This window comes from Gadus chalcogrammus, chromosome 2 (assembly GCF_026213295.1).
Source record: "Gadus chalcogrammus isolate NIFS_2021 chromosome 2, NIFS_Gcha_1.0, whole genome shotgun sequence".
Taxonomy (NCBI): domain Eukaryota; kingdom Metazoa; phylum Chordata; class Actinopteri; order Gadiformes; family Gadidae; genus Gadus; species Gadus chalcogrammus.
The window spans coordinates 11,714,598-11,742,492 of record NC_079413.1 but is presented as its reverse complement, the minus strand read 5'-3'; the positions used below and the strand labels follow the sequence as shown (position 1 = coordinate 11,742,492).

The window sequence follows — 27,895 nt, the reverse complement described above, 5'->3', positions numbered from 1 at the left end:
ATGACCGCAGTTCACTGTCAGGTTACATCCCCAATGCCAGCTCAGTTTCCTGTCCATCAGATCTCACCAATTGCTCAACTGGGCCACCCGGAAAACCCAAAACTCAACCGTTGCATTTTAATTAAGCTCCCTCCACCTGTGTCCCCTCTGGCTAAGTGGTATGGACACCTTTCAGGAAACAGTACAAGGGGGTGTAGCGTATCGAAGGCAGGGATTAGTGACAGGGAGTGGTCGAGAGACATTGTAAATAGAACCACCGTCTGACCGCTGCGACCTCGGGCAAGGCTTCTCCTGCAGCGGTGATTAGAAGGGAACTCTTTTGCTGCTGCAAGGGGAGGGGCGTGGTTCCATGATACAGAGCAGTAGAGTCAAATGCAGGTTTCCCCAATCAGAAGGAATGTATGGCAGGTGATATATATATATATGTGTGAACAAATACGTATGAACAATACATTATGTTGAGTTGTTGTATAGTCGTTCTAAAATTGTAAGTCAGTCATCAAGTGTACGATCTGCTCTTGGCTAATTGAAAATTAATAAACGAGTTAAAACAAAAATTTGATGAGATCCTGTTTGCAGAGGTGGCTTCGTATGACGAACCCAGGGGTCACTCATAGCACTAAGTATTGACCCAGGCATTGTATATACCAGGGCATTACTCATATTGACCACAGCTGGTGCTTTGACAAGCATCAATGAGACACGTACATATCTATCCAATCGGAATGTTGAGGGCTACACTGTGTTTGTCCTGCTATGAGAGCTCTGTGAAAAGGAATCGTGGTAAATGTATTCTATCTTTGCTAGTTCAGTAGTTTAGTTAACTATATGCCCTGGTACATAAAAATATAGCAGGGCTGCTTTCCTGCTATTACTCCTCAATGATAAGGTATATTGTTGAGAGTTAAGGGTAACAGGTGGATGTGAATTGTACTGGAAATGCAATGTAATTATTTTCAGCAGTTCACATTTACATTTGAACGTGCACAGGTTACATAAAATAGCACGTGAACACACACCCACACAGAAATACACAGACACACACACACCCACACACTCACACGCGCAATCGTCTTGAGGTGTTCGATCCTTAAAGATAAATACTGTGGCGCCCTCTAGCGATACAATTATTCATATGCAGAAATTAAGCACAGAACGGAAATTGCATTGTTTTTACTATTACCATTTTCCTATGAGTAATATTTACAATATTAATACCTTGCATTAACGTGCGCAAGAAACCAGAATTTATGACAAATGTTCATACAATGGTATTTAATAACGGATGTGACGTAAACGTGAAGGTTTTTTAGTTCCGGTCCAGGCATGTACGTGAGTTAGCTGCGGCTGCTGCTGTCTGTCAAGAAACATCACCCAAGCACAGCGTTTGCTGGGATTTTATTTTTTTATTGTAGCAATCAGAGGCCGCTTTACACCAGAAAACATGTCTATGTACCAGGTAAAGCCCATATATGAGGGTGGAACAAAGATTGATTTGCCAACGTGCATGTACAAGTTACCCAATGTCCACGAGCAGCGAGCAAGCAGCTGCTTCTCCGAACATGCGCATCAGGTAACTAACTTAGCACCGAACGATAATAGTGATCCACACATCAGCTTTAATATAACCTCAGTCAGTATTACCAGTTATTTTAACTCGTTTAGCTTTAATATAACCTCCCTGATTGGCAACCGTACATGTAGCCTAGCTGGGTGTAAGTCCTGTCTGGATCAAAGACAAGTAGCCGTTGAGGATGATGCAATGTCACCTCATCCTTGGTTTCTGTTTCCACAATGTTCTGGTATTGTTATATGGAAAGGATAACACTTCTTCAACCAACCTTTTTGATTGTCTGGTGATAAGGGCGTTTAAATCTTGGAATGTGTGTGCTTTGCTCTATATAGCGTGTAATGTTTGAGTTTGTATTGTACGAAGCATGACAGTATATCAATAAAACACAACAAATATGTCGGTTTTTTAATGGGGCTAGTGTGTGCTATGTGTTCATTCATGTCATACTCGTGAAATGATCTATAAATCAATCAATAAAAACACTAGTGTGCAAAACCATTAATAATTGTGGATATACATATCCCTAACCCCATGACAATATAATAATCTCTTAACATCATCCCGGTGCTTACACACATTCTCCCCCTCCTTCTCAGAATGGCGAGCCGGACTCGGCTGTGAGAGCTCTGGAGGCTCGGCAGGACGAGATCATGAGGAAGCTGTTTGAGTTGAAGGCGGCAGTTGACGGTCTGGCTAAGACGGTGGCCACCCCGGACGCTGACCTGGACCTGACCGTCAGCTGCAGCCTTGCATCCCCCAGCCCCACTGCTTGCACTTTTACAGGCACTGCAGATCTGGACACCCTGCTAGGCAAGGTGGGGAGGGGCTGTGGCCTCCTGCTGTTGCATTGTTTATATATATTCTCAGACTGGCTTGATCAATACGTGCATTGTAAAATAATATTTTCTATTATATTGTTAGATACTATTTTTATTGGGCATACTTGACATATATTATCAAATCAATTAAGCCTCATTCACAGCAGCGATGTTCTCAGGATGTCCCATAATAACCGGTTTAAGTCGGAGCATAAATTATCAGGATGTCCCAATAGTCCCGTTTTTGAAAAAATATCAATCACGAGCATTGTCCTGATGATGACGACAAACTACTCTGTATTCCCGGCGTCTATCCGTGCCACAGGACCTGGGCGCCCTGCGTGACATCGTCATCAACGCCAACCCCGCCCAGCCTCCCCTCACCCTACTGGTGCTCCACGGGCTGTTGTGTCAGCGCTACCGGGTGCTCTCCGCTGTCCACGTGCACTCGTCTGTGTCGGGAGTGCCCCCCCAGCTGCTGTCCTGCCTGGGCGCCCGCCTCACCGACGGCTCCGCCCGGAACCTCTTCCAGCTGGGCTTCACCCTCATATGGAAGGACGGTATGGGAGGAGGGGGGGTCGGCTGGGAGAGATTTGGGAGGGAGGGAGGGAGGGAGGGAGGGAGAGGTGACAGACTGACTTAAGGTACGGCCACACTGAACGTGTTACGCGCCTAACCTGCCTAACCTGACGCTTGATCATTGTGTGTCACAAAAATGGTTCAACGCGCCTACGCAGCTAGATGAGCTCGCCCAAAACGTATTTGTTGTGGGAGTTCGAGGAGAGTCGGAAACCCAAACGCCGCCGTGTTTGGGTGCATGATAGAGCTTAGATCGGGCCAGAAAATCAAGCCTGACCCGGCCCGAGCCCGTACAGGATCTGTCCGAGCCCGGCCCGGCCTGACAAATTTAACTGTAATGATGAGCCCGAGCCCTATTTCAACCCGACATTTTTTTAACACATGTGTAACTTTGTACACATTTGTTACTTAGGCCTACCCTGCTAAATATATATGTAAGGGATAATGTATAGAACGCCGGTCATTATCGGGGAAAATAAGACCCTTCAGGGCTAACAGGACACCGACACGCAGCGTAGGTGTCCTGTTAGCCCTGAAGGGGCTTATTTTCTATAATGACCGTCAACGTTCTATACATTATCCGGCTTGTTACACGGCTACTTGCCAAAACGAAAAAATAACTTCACATGGTGTGTCTTTTTACAATTATTCGTTACCAGCATTCGTAGTGTCGATCAGCAGAGAGATAGTCCGCCAAAAACGTTGACGTCGCTTAGCAGTTAGTTACCAGACTACTACCCATGCAAGTGAATGGAGCGTTCCACCACGGCATTGAGAAGACCTGTGTAATAAAGGCCTATAATATTTCTGTTAATGGCATAGATTTCACCTCAGATTAGGTAAATAAAGCAACGATTAAAAAAAACAAAACACAAACACTCGATCAAAGGCCCGGGCCGAGGATAGTGGTGGGAAATATCAGCCCGATCCGGCCCGCGGGTCGGCTCGGGGTCGGGTCTCTAGTGCATGACATCCTCCGTAGGCGCTCACAGCTGGATGAGTTTCACCACCTCCTCATCGTTTCAGCACACACTGAAACGATGACTTGGTCGTCCATGTTCTTTCTGCTTCTGTGCGTCCCCCGTATCTCTGCCAGTTACATTGGGTCAAGCTAAACGCTGATTGGCTATCGCAGCTAAGCGTCACGTGTAGGTGCGTAAAAAGTTCAATTATTTGAACTCTGCGCGTTGCTGCGTTGGGCGCGTATAAGGTGTCGAACGCGCCTAACGCGCTGCTTTAGCGCGTGTATCGCATCTACGCGCATAAACCAATGGTTCCCTATGCAAAAATGCCGATTTTCTACGCCTCTAACGCCTTCAGTGTGGCCGTACCTTTAGGTTTACCAGAGAGTAAAGCAAATTAACCTTGTTTGCCGTAAATATGGATGGGCTGTAACAAACATGTTGACATGTGCATTACTAAAACCCGTTTGCAATAATTAATAATCATTTGGTCAATAAGACAAAGCTTATTATTCTAAGTAAATTGTATTTGTACATGAATGTAATCAGGCGTAGTTGGGCATTGTGACTAGGATGAGAACAGGATTAAACCCTGACCCTTTCAGCTGAAAGACACTAGAGCTACACTAATTTATTTAGATGCTTGCTCAAGAATGCCTACCAGTAGCAGTTGACATTTGGACTTGAAACCAGAACCTTCTATCTGGAAGTCAAACACCCCAACCACTGTACTGCCCCCTCTTCTATCTTGGTGTCTCACCGTATCCCCTGTCTTCCTCTTCCCCTCCTCCCCCTCCCCACCTACCCACAGTGCCCAAGCTGCAGATGAAGTTCAGCGTGCGCAACATGTGTCCCGTCGAGGGCGAGGCCAATGTGGCACGCTTCCTCTTCCGCCTGCTCTCCCCCGACCCGAGCGACGTGGGCCAGGCCACGCTGGTGGACAGCTGGGTGGACACGGCCTTCTTCCAGCTAGCCGAGGGCGGGGCCAAGGAGCAGGCGGCTGCGCTGCGCTCCCTGAACGCCGCGCTGGGCCGCCAGCCCTGGCTAACGGGACCTGAGCTCTCCCTGGCGGACATCGCGTGCTACTGCTGCGCGGTGCGAAGCGGGGCGACGGCGGCGGCGGCGCCCACCCACGTCCAGCGCTGGATGAAGGCCTGCGAGAACCTGGGTTATTTTAGCCGGGCCCAGCTACAGTAGGAGGCCGCGTCCAATCAGAGATAAGCTCTGTGAAGATGTGTATCTTGTATCTACTGCTTGTTCTCACCCTGGTTCTATCAAGGAGAGGGGAGAGACAGTTGGTATTTGCAATTCACAAATCAAGAGAACCCATGTCCGATTTTTCCTCTCGTTCTTCATTCCTCTGAATGGATCTCTGAACGCGGCAGTCGATGTGCTGTTGGTGAAGGTTCTCGACATCTTGGGTATTCTATCCAGAGAAAGTAAGCATCAGAGGACTGTATGGACAATGGGGGATTTGGTTAAGAATTGGAACAAAAGGGAAAACTTCTGTTAAAGTAACACACACACACACACCTCCCACATTGTGCCTAATGTGACCCTGCTCAAGATGCATGTGTTTGTAATACATGGGGATGCGTGCAAATACAATTTTTACACTAAATGGTGCAAATGAGATGCAGACCTGACCAACATCAAGTGTGCTGTGTGGAGATCTTGACACTTTCTATCCATGTTTTTTCTTTTCTTAAGTCATTAAAACGGAATGGGGAGAAACCCTGAACTATGGTTTGTGTTTTGGAAGCTGCTGCTAAGTGTTGGTTTGAAGAGCTTTTTTTGTCTTTCAGGATTAACATCCCACATGTAGTACTCAAGAGTATATACAGTACTCAAGAGTATATAAAACATAGGTACTCCATCTTTCACTTCTATAAGTACATAAAAAGGCCTAGCATACTAGTGATTTTCAACAAAAGGGAATTTCAGCCTTGCCGCTTGCTTACTTTATTTAAACTAATTTCAATTGGAATAATTTGCATTTGAAAGGGTAATCATCAAGATGTGGTGGGCCAACTTCTATTTACAAACTTGACCTTTCAGTTTGCCTTGGTGTCCAGGTGTGTAATGTCCACACTTAGAATAAAATGGAGGGCGATGTACATCCTTTTCAACCCCACCATTTGATTGAGTCATACTAATATCTTTCTGTACCATTAATTAGCACGATGCAAATTAATGTTTTAGGAAAAGATGAACCTAGGATGATTGGCATTGTGTGTGCATGCATGCTCTGTTCCCATTTAGAAATTAATGCACAGTTTTATTTTTTTCATCAGTAATCGGTTGATGCACTCCTGGCTGTATGTAAAACAGCTGGGCAAGTGATCATGCCCCACTTCTACACTGATTACATCTGGTTCACATAACCCCTATGACCTCTATCTGCTGAATAGCGGACGTGGTTCACGAAGGAAGAAGAACTCGCCATATACAAAGATTTTGCGTTTCTTCTATTCTTTAGTGTAATACAAAAAACAGTCAACAAGGGAGCTCAAATGAATATAAAACTAAAATCACATGTACATAATAAAAAATAAAGATTGTGGGTTGGGAGTAACTTGAATGTTTGCCTAATGGGCTACTTATCCCGAGTCCAGGCAAACTAATATTGGCCATCCCATTAATTACATACTAAGAAATTATTCATTTAGTTTCAATGTCGCTCGTTATATTTTTATAGTTAATCTTTGCTGATTAGGCTTTGAGCTCCACTAGGTGTCCAACAAGCAGACGGTGCTGTTGTATCTCAGCAGGTTGATCCTCTCAAAGAAGTTGTCGGTCAGACTGGTGATTCTCTGCGGGGCAGCCAGGTTCGCCTTGTGGCTGAAGAGGCGTTGCACGGGCGCCGCAGACGGCAGCGTTGTGTTGTACTTGATGAAGAGCTGCCTTACTCTGGGGAAGTCCTTTAGGCACTCCAGGCTCTTCCCTGTGCCCTCCAGGTACTTTTGGATCTCCTCCTTGGCGCCTAGCTTCTCAGGCCGACTGCGGGGCGTCGCGGGCCCGTAGCTGAAAAAGTCGTCTTCAGACTCTGTGATGGTGTCGTACTCGTCCGTCGCCTCCTCCACGGGGAAGCCGGGGTCCAGCTCGGCCGCCTCCAGCAGGCCGCACATCTCCTCCCTCTCCGAGGGAGACATCCACCACAGCCGGAACTGGGGTGTGGTCGCTGTGGCGATTTTGGCCTCAGTGCTGGCGAAAACGTTGCGAAAGCGCTCGTCAATTGTGGCCACGACGGTGTCGATGACGTCGGCGAAGTAGCGCGCTGTCGCCCGCTGCTCTGTCAGCTTGTTCTTCAGGCTAAGGATGGTGGGGATGACTAGGCCCAGGTAGCACTTCTGCTCGGCCTGGAAAAGCTCCAGGGCAAAGGCCAGCGGCTTGAATACCACCACGTACTCCTGCAGGAAGGCCATCTCCTTGGCCTGTAGCGCGGGAACGCCAAGCCGTTCGCTCAGAACCGACCGCTCCTTCTCGACCAGAGAAACCAGCCTCTGCACCATGCTGTACTCAGCGTTCCAGCGGCTGGCGCTCGGCACCACCAGGGGCATCTTAGCCACGTCTTCGGCTTTCGCGGACGCCACCTGCAGCTTGTGGCATTTGCTCCAGAAGGCAGAGACCTTGGACATGGTGCTGTAGTACAGTTGGCCCACGGGGCCCTGGGACACCGCCAGCCAGAAGTCCTCCATCACAATCAGGTCCAGGGTGTGCGAGGCGCAGTGGCCCACGTCCGGCACAAACACCGGCGCGTCCCGTTCCTGCTCACTGTCCAGGATGGCGCCAACGTTTTCAAAGAAACCCACGTCGTCTTCATCGCCGTCCGCCAGGAACTCCTTGAACATGCCGACGAAAGGGCTGCCGTTGTCCACCAGTGTGGTCTGAACTTTGCTCTCGATGTTATACGCACAGTGGATGTCGCGGATCCGGCCTGAGATGGCCTCAACTGTGTTGGGCCCCTCAAGCCGAGCGAAACCCAGGGCGGCGGATTTCCGCTCCAAGGTGACTGCGTCGATCCAGTGACAGGTCATGCCGAAGTAGCTCCTGCTGCCCGTGGTCCAGATGTCGCCTGTGGTACACATGTGCAGGACGCTGTCGAGTTTGGCCGTCAACACCTCTCTCATGCTGGAGAATTCCAGGTCGACCTTGGTGGACAAGGTCAGCTTGTCCATGGTCAGCTGACCCTCAGTTAAACCATCCAGCAGTTTCCTGAAGCCAGGCTGCTCCAGCAGATGGAAAGACTGGCAGTCCTCCACAATGAAGTTAAATATTAGCTCATCTAATCTCGATTGTGCCTGGGTTTTGGAAATAATCTCTGCTTTAACTTTCTTGAGTTGGAAATGACTGGTGGCCTCACCGTTGTGTTCCTTCTTTCGGCCCCTCTTTGGTGCATTGACCTCATGGCAACCCAAATGTTTCCTCTGAAATATAATACAAAAAATACAAAAATATATATGAAGTGTTATTTTTTTTTAATTTAACACCCACTTTCAAACGTGAAATGGGACATCTGACAGTATAAGGCTGTATATATCTAGATAAAAAAACAATCATCAGAGATTGGTCCACAAAAGCACAGGCCACCATTCAATGAAAGTGAAATGACCAAATACCTAAGGTACATACAACCAGCCATTCTTTCAACCAAACAGGTACCTGCCTTTTACCAATGCACAGAGAAGCGAAAATATACAACTTACGTCTAAATGTTTCTTTAGATTTGACGTTGATGTTTTTGAGGTGGATAACAGATTAACATTCGGTAAACATAAGTTACACTGGACGATTACATTTTTTCCTTGATCTGCCTTGTGTGTAAAATGGTGGCCATAACGCCAAGAATGCAGTGCCGTTTTAGTGTCTATGACGGGTTCTGTATGGTCCGTGTCCATTATATCCGTTTTGCCTGATGTTAAAACTATTTCAAAATGAAACGAAAGTATTGTAATCTGATTTAGTAATCAAAATTACATGTAATGTAATGTAACGCAGACGGGAAAGGACTCGTGAAAGGGGCATGTCTGATGGAGATTTTGAGGGAGGGGACATCGCGTCGATGACTCGTCGTGCGCTTGCGCACTCACAATCTGTGGCCCTTTAATCTTACTGCGCATGTGTACTGGTCACGCGTCATTGTCGCGTCTTGAATTTTACGTCATTATCAAATCAGATCAAATCAAAGGAAACTTTACTTACCTATTCAGGTTCCAGATACAAAGAAAAATTACAACACACTGAGGTAAAACATGATTCCACCAATATTATTGTATCATTTCTTCTTCGTGGCTGGAAAATAAATAGAAACACGAGTGACATCATCACTGTTACAATTATTATTATTATTATTATTATTATTATTATTACTATTATTATTCGTTCTATATATATATCGTTCTACAAAAACCTGGCTTCACAATATAACGATGACCAAAAGAGAACACGTGGTAAAAAAGTGTAAGTGAAATCCAGAAATGAATCACTATTATAAGGCCTACAAAATGGCCTAAATAGGCTAGTCTATCCGCAGACCCTCAGCACGTTACTTTAATTTCCTCTTACATCTAAAAAACGAATGGTGTTTGTTAGAGCCTTGACCATGCACCGTCACTGCCAAAGTAGAGGGGAGTTGGCCATTTAGCCTATGGGTTTATATCCGTATGCAGATACGTAAACACACAGACACACACACACGCACACGCACACGCACACGCATGCAAACACGCACACACACGCACACGGTGGATACACCTGAAAATCGACAAATAGGCCTGAATTAGTCACGGCGCAGTTGTCTCTTACGCATCTTCTATATTGTATCCGAATGAGCCGCTATTTCATCCCTCAGCTTATAAACTTTCTTGTGCTTCATTGTTTCTCCGGACACCAGGACAATATCTATTGATACTTAAATGATAGTGATTACATTACAAAAAAGTGGTAGGACTAGGTCTACATGGTGATGGAGGTGGTGGTGGTGGTGGTTGGGGGAAGGGGGGCTACATTGGACTCCAGTGAGTGATGGGTGAAGGTGAAATTGTGTGCCTTGACCAACAATCATATCCCGAGTTCCGGCTCCCACCAAGACTGCCTCGGCTGCTTATAGCCTATAGCCTAAGGGTACAGATTATAATAACGGAAGCTGTAGGTCTACATTCGGCTAGTGGCTGACTATTGGTTCAATGGATTTGCCATATTTAGCATATAGCCGCACACTCAGTAAACATCTAATTGCTTTTTGGGATGTTTGAAGGTGCCGCGTTTTGAGTGGGGATCCGTTTGAGCTGGGGCAGGTCTCTACAGGGAGGATAACTCATCTCGTCGTCCGACTGCAGTCAATAGTGGAGGAAATATCGAAATAATGCTAGAATGATCAGTTTTATTTTGTTACTATTACAATGTGTTTAAGTTTCTAATGGGCACAAGAAGTGACGGAATGCATAAATATAAAGCACATGTGCATTGATGACAGGCGTTTATGGTGAGCTTTTTGGATTTTTATCCCTGCAACCTGTCGGAGCGGTGAGGGTGGGGTCTGATGTTGGAGTCATGACGCAGGGGTTATCGGGTACATTCTTCCTCTCTATGGCAACAAAGTGAACTGATCATATAGAAATCGTGTGGGTCAAAAAGGAGTACATACAAAAAATTATGCAATTCTTGGATTTAGTGCCATCCGGCGCGCGCGTGTCAAAGCTTAGGGCTACACACATGGCATCTGGTGGACCGTGGATGTTGGCAGCAGCAGTTGCCACTAGTTGACATGTCACCCGCGTGTGAGCATCAAGTGAGCTTTTCAAGAGAGAGACACAGACAAAGAGGTGGACACTGAGAGAGGGAGAGATAAAAAAGGGGAGAGTGAGGAGAGAGAGTATCACCAATCTTCACTTTCCAGCGTTGCCGAAACAAACTAAATCTCCTACGCCTTGAAGCACTCCAATGTGCGCGCATCGTTGGAAACGTCTGTTGACTTTATTATCCTTGTTATTAATATTAGTATGAGGCGCAATGGCTTGGTTTGACCGCGGGGTTCAAACGCTGCTGGCCACCGCCGGGGCTTTCGCCGCGTTCAGCCTCATGACCATCGCCATAGGGACAGACTACTGGCTGTATTCGCGCGCGTACATCTGTAACGCCACCAATGCCTCTACGGACGACACCCCATCGCAGCCCAAAACTAAGAAAGGCGACCTGACCCACTCGGGGCTGTGGAGAATCTGTTGTATTGAGGGTAAGAGGTAACACTTTGAACTCTTTGTCGTACAGAATTCCCTTCGGAAAAGCTGAACACTGAATATTATGCTTTTCAGTTTGTCAGTGCTTTTTCAATAAATACAATAAAACTTACTTTAAACAGTTTTACCCAGTTAAGGCAAGGTTTAACTTGGAGTGTAGGCTTTGATGTTCTATGTGTGTGAATAGTGTGTGAATAAAGTGGTCAATTATTTTTCAGAACGGAAAAAAGTGAATGGAGAATGATTAATTATTAAGAATATTATATAACAAGAACATAGGCGTCGAAAAAAATCATCGGTCGAATTGACTCGTGTTAAAAGTAGAAAGAGACAAAAGCGATTTATGTGCGAAATGTTGGCATCCTGCAAGTGATGATAGGCCTACTTATTTCTATTTTGTTTAGCCTACTTGAAAGCTACGTTTGAATACCTTAAACATATAAAAGTCGGCCGCATACAAGGCCCACGCGGCAGAAAGCATCGCCAACCAATCCATGGCACGTTCCTGTCTCATATCTTCGTTGTATGGGATGCTGTTGCTTGGCAACATATTTTACATCGCTATGGAAACATGCCCAGTGTTAGAAAAAATATGTCATTTCCGAGCGCAACAAGTTATTAGAGACAGGGAGGAGGAGAATACCCCTCGGAAACGTCTGAATCCAGTTTTTATTTTGTTCAGTGTTTTGGGTGGTGAGATGGCAATGACTTCTTGGTTCAGAGGAACACGGTGATTCATTGACCGGGTTAGTTGCGCTTTCGCTTTCTATCGGAAATCGACCATTATAGGCCTATCGACTGTTTGTTCAACCCCAGACGATCTAGAGCTAGATCCGGCGCTCCACGCATTATCAGCTCTCTTCCTGTAAGAGCTGGGCACTGTCCACATGCCGAGGTGATGAACCCTAAACGAATATGCAGCCGATTTGCAACTTATTTTGAATCTTCGGCCTTCAACTTCTCACTATTTCATCTACTTGTCACAGAGCAATGTTCCCTAATCTTAATACTTTATCCAACTGCATTAAAAACGGCCCAAATGGTTTAAATGACACCAGAAGCCTCATGTTTACACGGATATATATATAAAAAAGATTTGTTGGGGTATGACCCCAGACAATTTTTTTTCCCATAGTCATAGTTTTTCCCATAGTTTTGTTATTTTTGTACTAATTGACCTAGTAATTCCATGCTTTGTCTCTGGTTTGGGAGGAAGAAAAAAAGGTACAATCCATTCATATTGAACATAATGGGCTCGTTGCCATGGGAACTCACAAGTATAGCGCTGGAGACGGGAGGTAATGACGACACTGTTTTATTGATGATGGTGGCTGCATGCAGAAGACAGTGTGGTTGCAGCCGCTACAACCAGGGCCGTGCACAGACCTTTTGAGGGGCAGGGGCTCTGATTCAAAAAAGGGCACATGGTACAAGATTAGCTAACAATATACGTATGTCCTTAGGTGACCTTGGGTGTCTTGAAAGGCGCCTCTAAATAAAATGTATTATTATTTATTATTATGTCATCTTTATTTTAAATAATGAATTACCAATGCGAGATATCAGCAAAGTCAAAGTGTTACCTGTAGTAAGTAGCAGCCCACCATTGGCAAGTAGGCCTACTATAGCAATCAGATAAGAAAATATATTTTTATTGATTTGTGCTGATGTCTTTCCTGTACCATTCCATAGTAAAGTCTATGCCACCAGTCTGGGGTGTGTAATTTGTAGACGGTCCCAAAAACAGACGGCAACCGGAACATAGATTTAAAGAGTAATTCCAGCGAAAATTTAACAGGGTCTTTGTTTTGGGATTTATGCCCATCAAATACGCCCTCCAGGGACTTTTTTCATTGAAAATCGAATATAAAGGATGCCTGGCGCAATGTTATTCCGTGTTATTGGTTAGGGGCACCGCAAAAGCTGCAGGTTTTAACCACTTATATTGCTTAAAATAGCACCAAACCTCTGCAGTAGCATGATTAGGGTCCCTACACATAAAACGAAGCATCAACAACTTAGTTAGCGAACCAGAGTTTATTAAAAACGACTAATGTCGTTATGATTTTTGTCGATAGGGTGTTCTAAACTGTCCTCAACATACTTCACCCATAATGTAATGAAATTCTGTTGATGAATCTGATTGCTGGGTAAGTCAAAACCGCATAGGCCTATACGGCGAATATCAGACCTGTTGCTAACTTTTACCCGCTACAAAACAAGATAAATGTTAGTTAATTTTTGGAAACAGACGTCTCTTAAAACAACAACAATATGATGCGCATCCTGCAGGCAGGCAAATGTGAAAGGTCACGTTGATAGCCTATGACGTCACCTACCGGCAGCGCAGGTAGACGAGGCTACCAAATTTTTTCTATATTATTCCTTTTCGAAAATTTGTATTCTCGAATAATTGATTCACACGTTAAATTTTGAATGTTCATGTGTAATTTTAAGAAGCATTGATCATTTAAATTGCCACTCAAAAGGACACTTTGGACATCCAGAGGAAAAGGGGCAGGTGCTCAGGCACCAATAGCCCCCCCTCTGCACATGCTTGGCTACAACAATTGGCGAAGCAGAGCGAAAGAACAATCGAAATGTCCCATTTTAAAATGCAAATAACTCTCTCCCACAGCACTTGTTTTTTGTTTGAGTTCAAAATCAGGCGAGGCCATGTTTGATTAACCCCTGCTATGACACAAACTTAATTAACTTTCATTCCAACAGCACATAAACTCCTCGATGGCTTTTGTATTTGTGTGTGTGTGTGTCTCTGGTTGTTTGTGTTCGACAAAAAGCTCAAACGACAATGATCCATGGATTTTCTCGTCTCTGTATCCACATCTCTGTAGTGGTAAACTCCCCTGAGACTCTGTATCATGTTTAATGAAGGATAACTATTACTACTATTTTTCATCCAAAGCGACTTATAGTATAGCATAGTACTATTGACCTCGGACCTGATCTGGATGTGGTGGTGGTACAAGGGGGTGTGTGGGGAGGCGACGAGTACACATATGGTTGTATTGAATGCAGATATTTCTCAAAGTAGATAGTTAGTTAATAGGTAATCTTTCAGTCTAATTTTAAAGTGCTTCCATTCATAAAATGGTCACAATTCATACATTTACATCAGATTTCCAAGCTCTTTCAGACGGGGAGAAATCTTTTAAGAGGAGGAATCCAAGGGGGGTAGGTGTGAATTGTGCAGCGGTTGGGGACATACAGTATGTCTATATAACTAGGATCACACCCCCTGTAAGAAAGCAAAGGAACGATTTTGCTTCTCCTGATCTGGAGTATTCTACAGAGATGGCCCTCTTATTGGCTTAGCTGGGTTGACTCACAGTATCTCAGCCTCCCTGCCCCAAAGCACCGATCCTCTGAAGCCTGCTTCAGCATGTGCGTGGTTGTGTGAGTGTGTGTGAGTGTGTGTGCGTGTGTGTGTGTGTGTGTGTGTGTGTGTGTGTGTGTGTGTGTGTGTGTGTGTGTGTGTGTGTGTGTGTGTGTGTTTGTGTGTGAAGGGGGGGGGGGTGTTTGTGTGTGTGTGTGTGTGTGTATTTTAGAGCGAGATCATTAACTAGTGCATGAGGGTTTTTTATGGAAAGATTGAATATGTTGTGCTGGTTAGGTTAGGTATTAAAATACAATAAAGATGTCAAAGGCATCCTTGGATATCATCTATTCAAATGAGCATGTCAGCGGCTGACTATTGGTTGCCATGGAGAGCTAAAGGGGTGGAGGATTGGGGATTCGGGGGGGATGCTATTTACAGCGGAGGTTTTGATGCTGCTTTCAGCTGAGACCGACACTTAATAGGTCTGTTACAGCTGCGTTCTGTTTACCTCCCTGTCACACCCTATTCAGTGTGTGCCTCCAACATCGATGATCGATGTATAGGTGGCGCCTTTGATTCGATCACTGAGTTTTTATCATGTGACTTAAGCAGACAAATTGCTTTGAGAGGAAAACCAGGCTTTCTATAAGATACCAAGCGATATGGCTTTCCTGTCCGTGTAAGACTAAGTTAGAAATCGCCTGTTGATTTGTCTCCACCAGTTACCAGGAAGTCCTTTCAGTTTTCCGTTACCATAGTAACTGCCCTAGAAACAGTAATATATGTCCACAAGGTGCTCCGATTACTTCATTCATTTGTAATTGATTCACTAATGTACAATTACCATATTCAATTCAAGATATGTTAATCCAAGTGGTTGTTATTCAGATGTTTGTGGGTCCCCTCACTATTGCTGTGCAATAATAACAACGTAATTCAGTTCATTGGGACACCTGACACCTTGCACCTCTAAATCTTATAGTTATTTGTATCCTTCTGCCTTGTGGACGTCCAAATCCTCGTGTTTGCCTCTTTCTTGCACGCATAATGCTGTGCTTGGATATTTAAGTAAACATTTCTGCCACTTCCCCTCTCCCAAAATCACTGCATCTGTTAAATTCAGACTTCATACACAGAAGGCCCCTAGCAAAGGTTGTGTCAAAGGGGCCGTGATCCCCCAGGGCACCCTGGGAAATGGAGATCACAAGTTTTTTGTTCGGTCGATTGGGATATGGTTGTAGTTCCCCTATTAAGATGCAACAAGTTGAATGTGGCAGTAGGACTGTTCAGAGACTCAAAGAGAAGTGAGGTTTTTATAGGTTGAGACGAGGGCAGGCTTAAAGGACCTCCAAGAGAGAGAGAGAAAGGCTCACAGGAGGTTTTACGAGGTAGAATTTATATTGAATGTGGAACTCAGATTGGTCGTGACGTGCAGTCATACATGCATAAGGACATAAGTACCAATAGAGAAAATATATTCAGAAATATCCCGGTTGTTAGCCCTAGCTCTGGACAAATGTCAATGTCAAGTGTCAAAAACATTACATCGGTGTGCTTTGTGCTTGTGTGTGTGGGTAATTGTTTTTAATGTCTGTCAAACAATCACATACGCTTATTGTCCCTATGAACAACCCTGCTCCGCCAGGCGTAACTCAAAAGGAAGAGGGGTACTATCCCCACCTCCCTCTTAATGCCATGGTATTATTGAAACCACACAATTACGGATAAAGAGTTATCCCAGCTCACACATATCAATGTCCACATCTCTATTGGTCTTTTGCCCTCCCTTCCTCTCGGCTTTCTCTCCTTTCCTCTCTTGTCTCTCCTCCTTTCCTTTCCTTTCATCTCTCCCTTTTCACACCTTCTCGTCTCGCACATTGCCACTCCTGGGTATATGAGCTGCTGCCCTTTACCTGATTGTTTCCTTCCTCTTCTTGACAGACACACACACACACACACACACACACACACACACACACACACACACACACACACACACACACACACACACACACACACACACACACACACACACACACACACACACACACACACACACACACACAGGCTGACCTTTGGTCCATGTTTAGTTAAGCCTTCCGAATAGAGGGGAAGCATTTGTGGAGATATAACGGCTCAAAAAACAGTGTCCTCTCCTTTCTGTTCCTAACTACCGACATTTTTCCAGAAAGAAATTAGGCAATGATATTGTTTTGGTTGGAGTAGCCTTGCTTATTGGCTTTCTCTTTGGAAATGTCGGCCATGAAAGAATTTCTTGTTAAAACTTGTTAAAAATGTAAGAATCATAAGAAAATTTGATTCCAACAAGGACGTTTTAGCGTCTTCATCTTTGGATGTTGGGTGTATTTCCTTTCAGGATTTGAGATGCAGCTTTCCACTCCTTATGCTCCATTATCTGAGACAGGAGCAGGGCAGGGTTGGACTGCCTGGGACAGTAGCTTTAACAGTAGCTCTACCTCCTGCACTTTCACTTTCACTTCAGCCTGTGGGCTCAAGTCAGCTCAAATCAACTGGAATTCTCATTTATCTCATCGAAATTTTTGTCCCAGGACATGAAAGTAATTAGAATGTTTGTCAGTAATATAACAGTTTCTAGTGATGTTTGTTGTTCATCTAGTCATTGATACATGTGCCATGCAGGTATCAACCAAGGCAGCTGTAACAGGATCAACCATTTCCCCGATGACAACGACTATGACACGGACAGCTCTGAGTACCTCCTGCGTAAGTTCTGCCTCTGATTGCATTGACTATTAATATCTGAATAATAACTTATTATTTTTTCCAATCTCCGATGTTTATTGATTTCCTTCTTTTACAAGACATATTTATGTAGAAGTATTGGTAGAACAATAATAAGGTTGTTGAGCTAACAAGCGTTTTGCTTGCAACCAACACATAAGTGTATATACATAACTTGGTTCTTTAGATGGGGACTGATTGGGATCCGCCCAGATTAAATACTTTGGGATGGGAAGTAAAATGAACTTATCCTAAATATCCAATGTAATACCTCCTACCAAAAATCCCCCAAATCACCTTCCATCACATTAAGGTTCCCTTTAGTGATTGCACTTGTACCATTAAACATGTTTAACCTGGCAAATATGACATATGTTTGCATCCATCAATTGTAGTGAAATTGTTTCAGCTGAGTATTCCCAGGATGTGTCTGAGCCTTAGTACAGATGCTACTCCTTTTATATAATATGTCCTTTTCAATATTATCCTTTGTGCACAGAGGATTCTGTTGAAAGTATTCTGGCGTGTTGTATAGAATTGACATTCTGTCCTCCTGACCATTACAATGGGTTGAGATGTTTTCGTCCAAAGAGGAGAGAGGGGGATCTGTTTTGGTCATGGCACCCATAAGGAAGCTCCTTAACTATGACAAAAAAAACAAAAAAACAGGGAATATCAAATTACGTAAAAAAATACCTTCTTTATATAAGTCCCATACTTTCCTTAAACCTATGCTGGCCCTTGATTGGAAACCTGGATCACACAAAATGTTGACAGTATCCAAAACAAATTGATTATTATTAATTCCTTTATATCAGTTGAATACATGGGTAATAGGTATTCTGGATACAAATGAGAATCAGAGTAAAATTGTTTAATAGCATTTTGGAGACAGGCTGCACAGTAGCATCAAATTACTTATTTGGCTTGTATTGCTTACTTGTATTATCCTCTACTTTCTTGATCCCTCCTTTCTATTTGCTTAATTTACTTTGTTTCATTTAATTTATTTTTTGGTTCCTTCTCACCCTTCCTTTCCTCTTTTCTCCTTTACTTGTATTTTCTCCTATCCTTTCCTCTCTATCATATAATTTTCTCATTTCCTTTCCTCCTTTCTTTTCCTCTCTATCATACAATTTTCTCCTTTCTTTTCCTCCCATCCTTTCTTCCTTATCCTATTATTTTTTCCTATAATTTCCTCTTTCCTTCCCTTTTCCCGACCCTTTCACTTCTACTTTCCATAATTACCCTTTTCCTTTCTTTCCCTTCCTTGCTTTTTACTTACCTTTTCTCCTTTCCTGTCCTTTTTGCCTATCCTAGGAAAGTAATCTAATCCTTAGTAGAAGGAGGACACTAACCATGTATCTATTAAATGACAGTGTTTTCCACTGTCCCTAACAGTGTCGCCAAATGTTAGACATGAATTATTTAGTGTGTAGGCAAATCCATAAAAGGCCCCCTACATAGCAGTCAACCTTACCTCATAGTCACAGAAAGCCCTGGTTCTTCATTTTCCTTGCTTCAATCCTTCCATCCTTGTTATCTCTGATGCCTTCCTAAATGCAAAGAATTCCTAAATGCATTCTTCAATCTTTTCTAATCGAACAGTGCCTTCATGTAATGTTTCCAGGCATCGTGCGGGCCTCCAGTGTGTTCCCCATCCTCAGCAATGTCCTGCTGATGTTTGGGGGGCTCTGTGTCGGGATGGGCCACGTCTACAGTAAGCGCAACAACATCCTCCTCAGCGCAGGCATCCTGTTCGTTGCTGCAGGTAACCGCCGGGGGCTCTAGGAATGTTCTCCTACTGTGGTTCTAGAGGTTGTAGCGGTCTAGAGATGTTCTCACTGCTACGCCGATTATGATCGGCAGTGTTGCAATGGAAGTGTTAACAGGCATGGTGGTATTTCATTTACCACATGAGATACAGTTCTGCATTAAATCAACCCATTTAATGCAACCAGGCGTTGTGGCTGTGTAGGCATTGTTGCATTAATTGCAATGTTTCAATGCAGTACTGCATTTTATTGGGTCAATTTTGTCAACCCGTTACCCGTCAGTGATTTAGCGTCCACTTTAAATCATCAATGGGCAGAATTGTGTCCAAATCTCAGTCCAAGTCAATCCCAATTCCCCCCTTGGCCCTAGCCCTTAGCCCTACCCCTCGCTTTTCCGCATTCACGCGTAGGGTAAGACTGTCCCAATAGTCGTTTCAGGGAGGGGTAGGGCTAAGGGCAAAGGCTAACTTGCTCTTGAAAGTAAGCTCTTTGAGAAGCACATGCAAGGATTGTGAGAAATCTCCCACAATGCCTTGCGAGAAAATCAAGAAAAATCTTAAGCAAGATGGTGGCGAAACATGCGACAGGATCGAACACCACAAATGTAAGTGTAAAAAAAATAATGTAAAAAACTATGCTGACCATTGCATTATCATTATGCCGTTTCAATGTAGCATAGACATTTTCTTTATAACAAGCATAATCACAAAATCGCTAGTTTCATCGCTCTGGTTGGCGAACTAACTAGCTAGTGAACTTAACGTCATTGATGATAGATTATGACACTACTGGGCATATTTAGGTTAGGTTAGGTTAGGTTATATCCCTGACCCATTTACCCCCTTTGTTGGCATTTCGATGGATGGCGGAAAAACTTGTAAGTTGTTGTATCTGGTATCTGAACAATGTTACAATGATATCCATACGTTCCATGTGCTAGGGAGTCCAGGTTTGAAGATTAGATATAATCACTTGGCAAACAATGTAATAGTTATTGTTGTTGTTTTAAAAATGCTATGTAGCCTGGATGATTGATCAATGTGATGTAGTTCTTGACAAACCAGTGTCTTATTTAATTTAATAAATATATAATGATACACATATTGATATAAAGATATGGATAGATAGATCCCCTCCAGTTCAGGCACCTCTTCTGCATTAGTAGCCCCAAGCTCCCCAACCCCTAGGAGGGAAGAAAGATGGATGGTTTAAAACCGACCGTTTTGGGCCCCTTTGAAAAAGTTATCGAAAAATATGATTGTGTGATTGTTAAAGCCTTTTCGTAATGTGTAATATTAGTTATATTATATCACTGGTTCATGTTTTTATGATATATATTTTTTAATTTATGGCACACTACCTCAAGTTCTTTGTTTGTTCTGGTTTTATTTATTATCTTTTGGTACAATGTTTGATGCAAGATAAAGTGCAATATTGCCGTTTCTAAAAGGTTGTGAGCATGAATCAGAATCTTCTATAATGATACCACGTTTTTCATGTTGGTAATAATTGAATGAGATTCAAACCAAACCAAATTCCAGAGAAAAGTGTAGTATAAAAAGATTTATTCTGAATTTAAAGTGTAAAAAAAGGACACACATCATTGAGACCAGCAATAAGCAGCCTCTGCAGACCATGCATGGCTCTTCTGGGTCTTTCACACTAGCCTTCCCCACCTAACTCCCACCTTATTCTTCATGTTTAACCTCTGGTTTTCTTTTATTCCTAGTCTGTCTTACATAGTTTTGATAGGCCAATATGTAAAGCGTCTTAGAGTACCATATTAAGCGCTATATAAATTTCATTTATTATTATTATTATTATTCTGCTGAGGTGGAAGCCCTGCTCCAAAGTTCAAGCACAAACGCAGGATGGGAAACTTTACACTTAAATTGCATTACTATGGAATGGTCTGGAAAATAAAATAAAATCACATAATTTAGTCTGAATTGGAAGGACTTTAACTACTTGAAACTAGTTACATAAAATGCATGTGTATGGTATTCTATCCTATCAGACCTGAACACAGATTAAAACACAAATTAGTAAAAGTAAACTGTTTATTTGACACTGTGGGCCCTATCTTGCATCCGGCGCAGTTCACTTAATCACTGGCGCATGTGTCGTTGCTAGTTTGCAACTGGCGCAGAGCGTTCTTTTCCCTCCAGTGCCAAGCGTCGGTAAATTAGGAAATGATCTTGCGCCCCAAGGGGCGGTTCGGCGAAAGGAGTGAGTGTTAAAAAGAATGAATGAATGCGGGCGTGCGTGTGTGTAAGTGTAAAATAATTAATGAATGCGGGCGCACGCGTGTGCGTCCATCTGTTTAAACACACGCAAACTAAACACTTAACGCATAATACAGTCCATGGCAATGTATATTAACGGGGGGACACATGCATATCAGGAACACAAGTCGATAACGATAATGCGTACAATACTGATAAGAAACAATGTTTAGAATGTATTGCGTACATCATTAAATAGAACCACAGTTGCCGCACATCATATGTTATATCTAAGTTTTCTTTGCCGAAATTTATTTGAGGACTCAGTATTTCTGAAGTTGGGGAAGAAAACCTTATCCATGTGTGAATTAGGCCATATTATTTGGCCATAAACTGGGCCATTTGTAGTTTGAAATTCATGTGCATCTGACTCATCGGAGACTGCAGACGCGCTTTCAAAATATCAACTCGTCCGATTCAAATGCGCTCATGGCTCTTAAAGGGGATGGGAGCTGGCACTCTCATTGGTTTGTTGCACGTTACGCCCAAACCCTACGGGTATTTAGGCTACTTCAGACAAACCCTTATTAGATTTGCGCCAGGCGCAAGAGTTATTTTTTGCGCCGGCGACATCGCCATAGAACCGCCCACAAAGCTACTTGCGCTCGGCGCTTCTCACTTGCGTTTCAGACCGTTAAAAAGGGCCCTGTGTCTATAACAAAGGGGTTGATCCAACAACATTAATGTTAGTTATACTAGCATGTTGTGTAGCTAGGCTAACTACAACAAAAACTTTTTGCAGTATATTCATGTATGGATACTAGGCTGACCAAACGTCCTCTTTTCCCCGGACATGTCCACTTTTTACGTCCCGTCCGGGGCGTCCGTTTATTTTTTATTAATTGATGATAATGTCCGGTTTTCGGACATTATCTCGTCGCATATTTGTTTTTGCTTCGTCGCATATTTGTGTTTCTGGGTCTTTCACATAACCTACTAGTTATTACCATTGTATATGTCTATGGTTATTACGGCCTTCCAAGTTCTGGAAATGGTATCTCCCTTACGTTCCACCTTCTTGCGCGAGCTGACTGTAGAGAGAGTCTGTCATTGGGCGACCGATCTCAGGGTTGCCAGAGCCACGATAATTATCCTCCAAATACAACCATTTTGAGCCTTTGGTACGTTACTTTGCCATTTCCAATCTGGCAACATTGAGCACCTTGCCGCTTCCACTCTGTTTACAACAGCACATTACATCTGCAGCCATGCCTAAACGTAAATGTAAGTTCACGGACAAACTAAAGAAAAAATACCCATGTTTTCGCCTCGGCCGTGATGCTTCGGCCGAGGCGCCGCCCATTAGGGTATGATTAAACAGCCCTTTACAAATAGGGCTCAACTTCATTGGTTTAGAAGTAGATGTCTCATAGTTGCTTTGCAACAGCCAAGAGGCTGCTGCAAACTGTTCTTTTTCTAGAATTAAACAAAAAGGCCATGCAGTGTGCCTCGCATTTTACAGCCTGCATAAGTCTTCACTGTGAATGGGCACTTGATGTCTCTTAATATGATCTTCCCCTTCAAGGTCTGAGCAACATCATCGGCATCATCGTTTACATATCCAGCAACGCCGGTGACCCCAACGACAGGCGGGATGATGACCGCAAGTATACATACTCCTACGGCTGGTCCTTCTACTTTGGCGCGCTGTCCTTCATCGCGGCCGAGGCAGTGGCCGTGCTCGCCATCAACATCTATATCGAGAAGAACAAGGAGGTGCGCTGGCGAGCACGCCGCGACTTCATCCGCTTTCTCTCCTCTTCCTCACCATACTCGCGAATGCCCAGCTCCCACTTCCGCCGGCGGACATCACGCTCCAGCTCTCGCTCCACAGAGGCGTCGCGAGAGAACTCGCCAGGCACCAACGTCCGCAAGGGGGGCATGGTGCCGTCTCCCAGCAGGCCACTCGGCGAGCTGTCCATGTACACTTTGGCCAGGGATAGTGTTGCCGAGAGCCCCTACAGCCCAGAGCATGATGTCGCAGCCACCGCTGCTGAATTCCTGCAGGTGCATAACTGTTTCCCCAATGACCTCAAGGACGGGGGCAACCGCAGGACCACACCGGTGTGAAGCACAGGGTCTCGTCCCGTGGTCTCGTCCCGGGGTCTCGTCCCGGAGTCTCGCCTATGGGTCTCATCTCGGGATCTCGTTCTGTACTCGGGTTCCGAAGCGATACTGGGGTTACAAAGGGGTTCTCGGTAACAATTGGGTACTGGGGTTTCCGGAAACTCAGAGGACAGGTAATAGAAATGGAGTCCACAAAAGAAAACCATCGGAGACCATTCCATACTTTGAGTTACTTCAGGGTCCAAAGAGAGGAGCAGGTGTGTGGAAAGATATCTGTGTAACCATCAGTTGTAAATTTAGCTGTTGTCTCTTGTATTGGCCTTTGTTATCGTTGTTCCTCTTCTATTGAGACTTTTAGAGGCTTGTCGCTGCAGGGTTGAGGTGCGGTTATCTGTGTTTTAGCCAGCGTCGTGTTTGAGATCATTGGATTGTGATCACACTCCTTTCAAAGAGGGCATTGGTTACAAACACTGCTGTTTATTCTAGAATTATTCTTGTTTATGTGATTCTTAAAAAAAAGATTCAACATTTTTAGTGAGATCTGAATGTGCCGTATTCTACCAGTGTTTTACTAAACAAGGTGTCTTTGTGTGTGCTCAGTTTCTATCAAGTGTGGACCTCTCAACTTAATTTCTGTGTTGTGGGTTATTATACCGAGGCGGTTTCCTCTTCATCAACATAGTCATTTATTCGAGTCCCTACATGGCGGATTAACCAAAATATACAGTTATAATTATATAAACTCTTGAGTGTAATTCAGTGTTTTTGGTATAATCTGAGATCAATCAATATTGATTGATTCATTCAGAGTTGGTGGTGGGGTGGGTAGTTTGGTGGTCCATGTTTGCAATGTGTTGAAAGTGGAGAATCTCTACCACCGAGACCAGATGTGCATGTAGGGACAGGTATAGAATTACAGCATTTTAGTAGGTCTGTTACCGATGGAGATTAAACACACCATCACCCCCGCTTTACTTTTGTCATACGTGCCCATAAAGGACACAGCATAATCTGTGTGTTAGCAAGTCTGGAGTTTGAAAGAGTTAGCATTCTCAAAAGACTGCGATGAGAGAGGTTCTGCTGGCTTTGAATCCCCCAGTACCCTGAGAAAGATCAGAGCTTCTGGGCCAACATGATAAAAAATTAATGTTTGTGTGTCCTAACAAAAAGGAGTGTTTAAGGTAGAAAAGAAAAGATATCTCTTTGCGTTTGGATTTGCCCTTTGGATGTTAGTTGAGTGAAAAATAAAAAAAGTGTTCTTGTTGTGATGTTACAAGTTTCTATTGGTTATTTTATTAGTTAATAGTTAATTATGTGCCCACTCATAGCAAATCCAATATTTTTGCAATTTTGGCCAATAGATAAAAGGTTATTTCGTCTGCTTGTTACCTCCATGTACCCATAAGAAGAAGAAACACAGCAACATATGCATATATCTTCAGACTTAAAATCATTAATTTTTTCCTCTCCATTTTGTTCAACAATTTTAAATGCACATTTGTGGCAGAAAGACTTATTTTTTGGTTTTCCTACTGTTTCAAATAAGCTCAATTAGGGAAAGGAAACTTTCTAAATTACATTTTAAATATATCATACATATATGAATATCCAGGAGACCTAAGAAAAAATGTATCCTAGGTAAACTTTATTATTTTATATGCCATGCATGCGGATACAATTCAAACAAACGTAATGCTGTTCTGTACAATATCACCTGATCATAACTTCATAACATGCACTCAAAATCACCATTTCATATTCAGTTAAATAATCGTCTTAGCATTAAAATAAATGCATTCTGTTAAAGTGATGAACTGTTAATATGAAAGAAAAATTACTCACATTCTAACTAATTGCGCCTTATTATTAAGAATTATTCTAAAGATAAATATTTTTATTGACAAAGATAATGGTTACCTGGACCACAGAAAGTAGTTGAATGTAAAACCGTAAAGATGGTGATTATGGTAGCAATGCAGACCACCACTACCTGCAAAATAATGCATATCAAAAGTTATTTTCTTCCCTAATTGTCTTCAAAATATCATGGCTTTACTTGATAAGTGAAGTCCACATATGCCTGTATATGATTGTTTTTGGAAAACTAAATTATGGGATTTTGTTTATAATGTGCTTTGGTTATAACCTTTACTTTTTTATGGTGTTTACCTTTTGTATTCTTGTAAGATTGCTCACAGTAGGCTAGTACGTTTGGTTTGCATACATAACATGTTTTTACTATAAATAAAATATAAAAACTGGTATGCATAATTTTCACTTTACACGATTGCATTTAAACATTTCATGTGAATTATGTATCAAAAGAAAGAAAGAAAGAAAGAAATGAAAGAAATGAAAGAAACAACAAAGAAATAAAGAAAGGTAAAAGTAGTTAATTCCTCATTCATCGAACAAATGATGTTACACGGTCAATTACGTAACCATGACATTAATGTCAATGGATGGATTTTGCGGTTTCTATTGAAAAGTCGTAAAATACCTTGACTATGGTCACCCTAATTTAATTACACCACACGAGATTGAATCAATGCCATCTCACAATGAGCTATGAGCTCACTTATTCCCACCATCTCTACATCAAACTAATAAATTGTTCAGAAAGATGTTACTCAGAAAGATCTTACTAAGCTGTTGTTATCTGTCGTCTAAACAGGAAGTAATGTAGCATTCCTTCTTTCTCCTCCTGAATACAATCGATCCGTGGTTAATGTTAAGTCAATAGTAGCTTTCCAGTGGACCACAGATAGCAAATGTTGTTCTTTCCAAAATTCACTCTTGGCCGATCAGCATGGCACAGCGGACTCGGCCTGTGCATGCACATATTGAGCATGAGAACAGAGCATGTAGATCGGGGTCTCAAACTCGCGGCCCGGGGGCCAATTGAGGCCCGCGGGATGAAATATTGTGGCCCCCTACTTGACATCAAAGTTTAGTCCGCCAACACATATGCCCGCATCCTGTTCATGGATTTCAGCTCTGCATTCAACACAATAAACCCGGCCAAACTATTCAATACATTACTGGACATGAACATCGACCCATGCATCTGTCACTGGATTCACAGCTTTCTCTGGAACAGGCAACAAAAGGTGAAGATCAAAAATACCACATCCTCCCCTCTCTTCCTCAGTACAGGCACACCCCAAGGCTGTGTTCTCTCAACCTGGCTATTCTCCCTTTACACAAACAAGCTCACATCCCACCACAGCTCTGTCAACCTGTACAAGTACGCGGACGACTCAACCATCATAGGACTGATCACCAACAACCAAGAAACAGAATACCGTGCACAGATCAACCAAGCAGTGACCTGGTGTACAGACCATGATCTCACACTCAACTCATCAAAAACAACGGAACTCATCATCGACCAAAGACGCCAACCATCCCCCAAAACTCCTGTGCTCATTAAAGGTGAATCCATCTCTATCACTGTCACATTCAAACTCCTTGGAACCCACATCAGCAATAACCTCAAATGGAAAATAAACGCAGACCACATCTACAAAAAAGCCCAGCCAAGACTTTTCCATCTCCGTTAGCTCAAGAAGTTCAGGGTAAGGTCCCATCTTCTGCTCCACTTCTATACAGCCATCATAGAAAGCATCCTCACCTTCTCCATCACAGTCTGGTTCGGCAGTCTAGACTCACTCTCCCGGAAGAAACTACAACGCATCATAAATAGAGCATCCAAAATTATTGGCACACCCCTTCCATCCCTTGATTCACTCTACCACAAACGGACACTACGCAGAGCACGGAAAATCATCTCCGACCCCACTCACCCTGCACACTATGCCTTCCAGCTACTGCCCTCTGGGAGGCGTTACAGGACAATTGCCTCCAGAACAACCCGGTTAAAAAACAGTTTCATCCCAACTGCAATAATCTTTCTGAACTCTGAACGTTAAGGATTAAGCATGGCCCTTATGTATTGTGTAGTGTGTATTTCTGTATGTATATCTGTGTTATATGTTTTGTAAGTTGGAACCTGTACCAAGCTGACAACAAATTCCACCAGCCTGGCTGTGTGGTCATTAAAATAATCAATCAATCAATCAATCAATCAATCAATCAATCAGTGTTAGTGCGGCCCGCGCGTTGTTGTCAAACGCACATTTTTGCTGAGACGCTTGCCACGCTTTTTTATCACTTGTGATAGGACCAGATGTCCCGGTTTTACCGCGACATTCCCAATTTTGAGTTACGTGTCCTGAGTCCCGACAAAAGCAAAAGGACGCTAAAATGTCCCGGTTTCCACCAAACACTATGAAATGTCCCCTGTTGTCAGCGATTACATAGCCAACGTGATCTAATTATATCCCGATCATTAACTTAGATTGGGTCAGTTGTGCTACATTTTTTTGTGGAATACTTGATGTGGCCCAGCCTGACCCAGACTCTACTCCAGCGGCCCCCAGGTAAATTGAGTTTGAGACCCCTGATAGATGAATGGGTTCAATGGGACTACTGA

The 27,895-nt window shown here is 43.3% G+C and overlaps 3 protein-coding genes across 4 annotated transcripts; 2 read left to right on the top strand and 1 right to left on the bottom strand.

Annotated features, from left to right (window-relative positions):
* Positions 1-1,317: 1,317 nt before the first annotated feature.
* Positions 1,318-6,927, top strand: aimp2 (aminoacyl tRNA synthetase complex interacting multifunctional protein 2). Of its 2 annotated transcripts, none has more exons than XM_056580859.1 (4): positions 1,318-1,573; positions 2,170-2,388; positions 2,717-2,951; positions 4,744-6,915. In XM_056580859.1, exons 1-4 carry the CDS (start codon positions 1,445-1,447, stop codon positions 5,127-5,129), a joined length of 969 nt encoding a protein of 322 aa, XP_056436834.1. In that variant the 5' UTR covers positions 1,318-1,444; the 3' UTR covers positions 5,130-6,915. The 2 variants fall into 2 exon arrangements, with proteins under 2 accessions (XP_056436834.1, XP_056436844.1); XM_056580869.1 differs by having other exon boundaries at positions 1,324-1,459; positions 4,744-6,927.
* On the bottom strand, positions 5,139-9,023 carry zgc:161969 (uncharacterized protein LOC569044 homolog). The gene is made up of 2 exons (XM_056580847.1): positions 8,639-9,023; positions 5,139-8,359 (listed from the first exon to the last, which is right to left on the bottom strand). Exons 1-2 carry the CDS (start codon positions 8,828-8,830, stop codon positions 6,662-6,664), a joined length of 1,890 nt encoding a protein of 629 aa, XP_056436822.1. The 5' UTR covers positions 8,831-9,023; the 3' UTR covers positions 5,139-6,661.
* A 1,911-nt stretch (positions 9,024-10,934) lies between these two features.
* On the top strand, positions 10,935-23,656 carry cacng4b (calcium channel, voltage-dependent, gamma subunit 4b). The gene is made up of 4 exons (XM_056607444.1): positions 10,935-11,166; positions 17,172-17,255; positions 18,904-19,044; positions 22,859-23,656. Exons 1-4 carry the CDS (start codon positions 10,944-10,946, stop codon positions 23,401-23,403), a joined length of 993 nt encoding a protein of 330 aa, XP_056463419.1. The 5' UTR covers positions 10,935-10,943; the 3' UTR covers positions 23,404-23,656.
* The last annotated feature ends 4,239 nt before the right edge of the window (positions 23,657-27,895 follow it).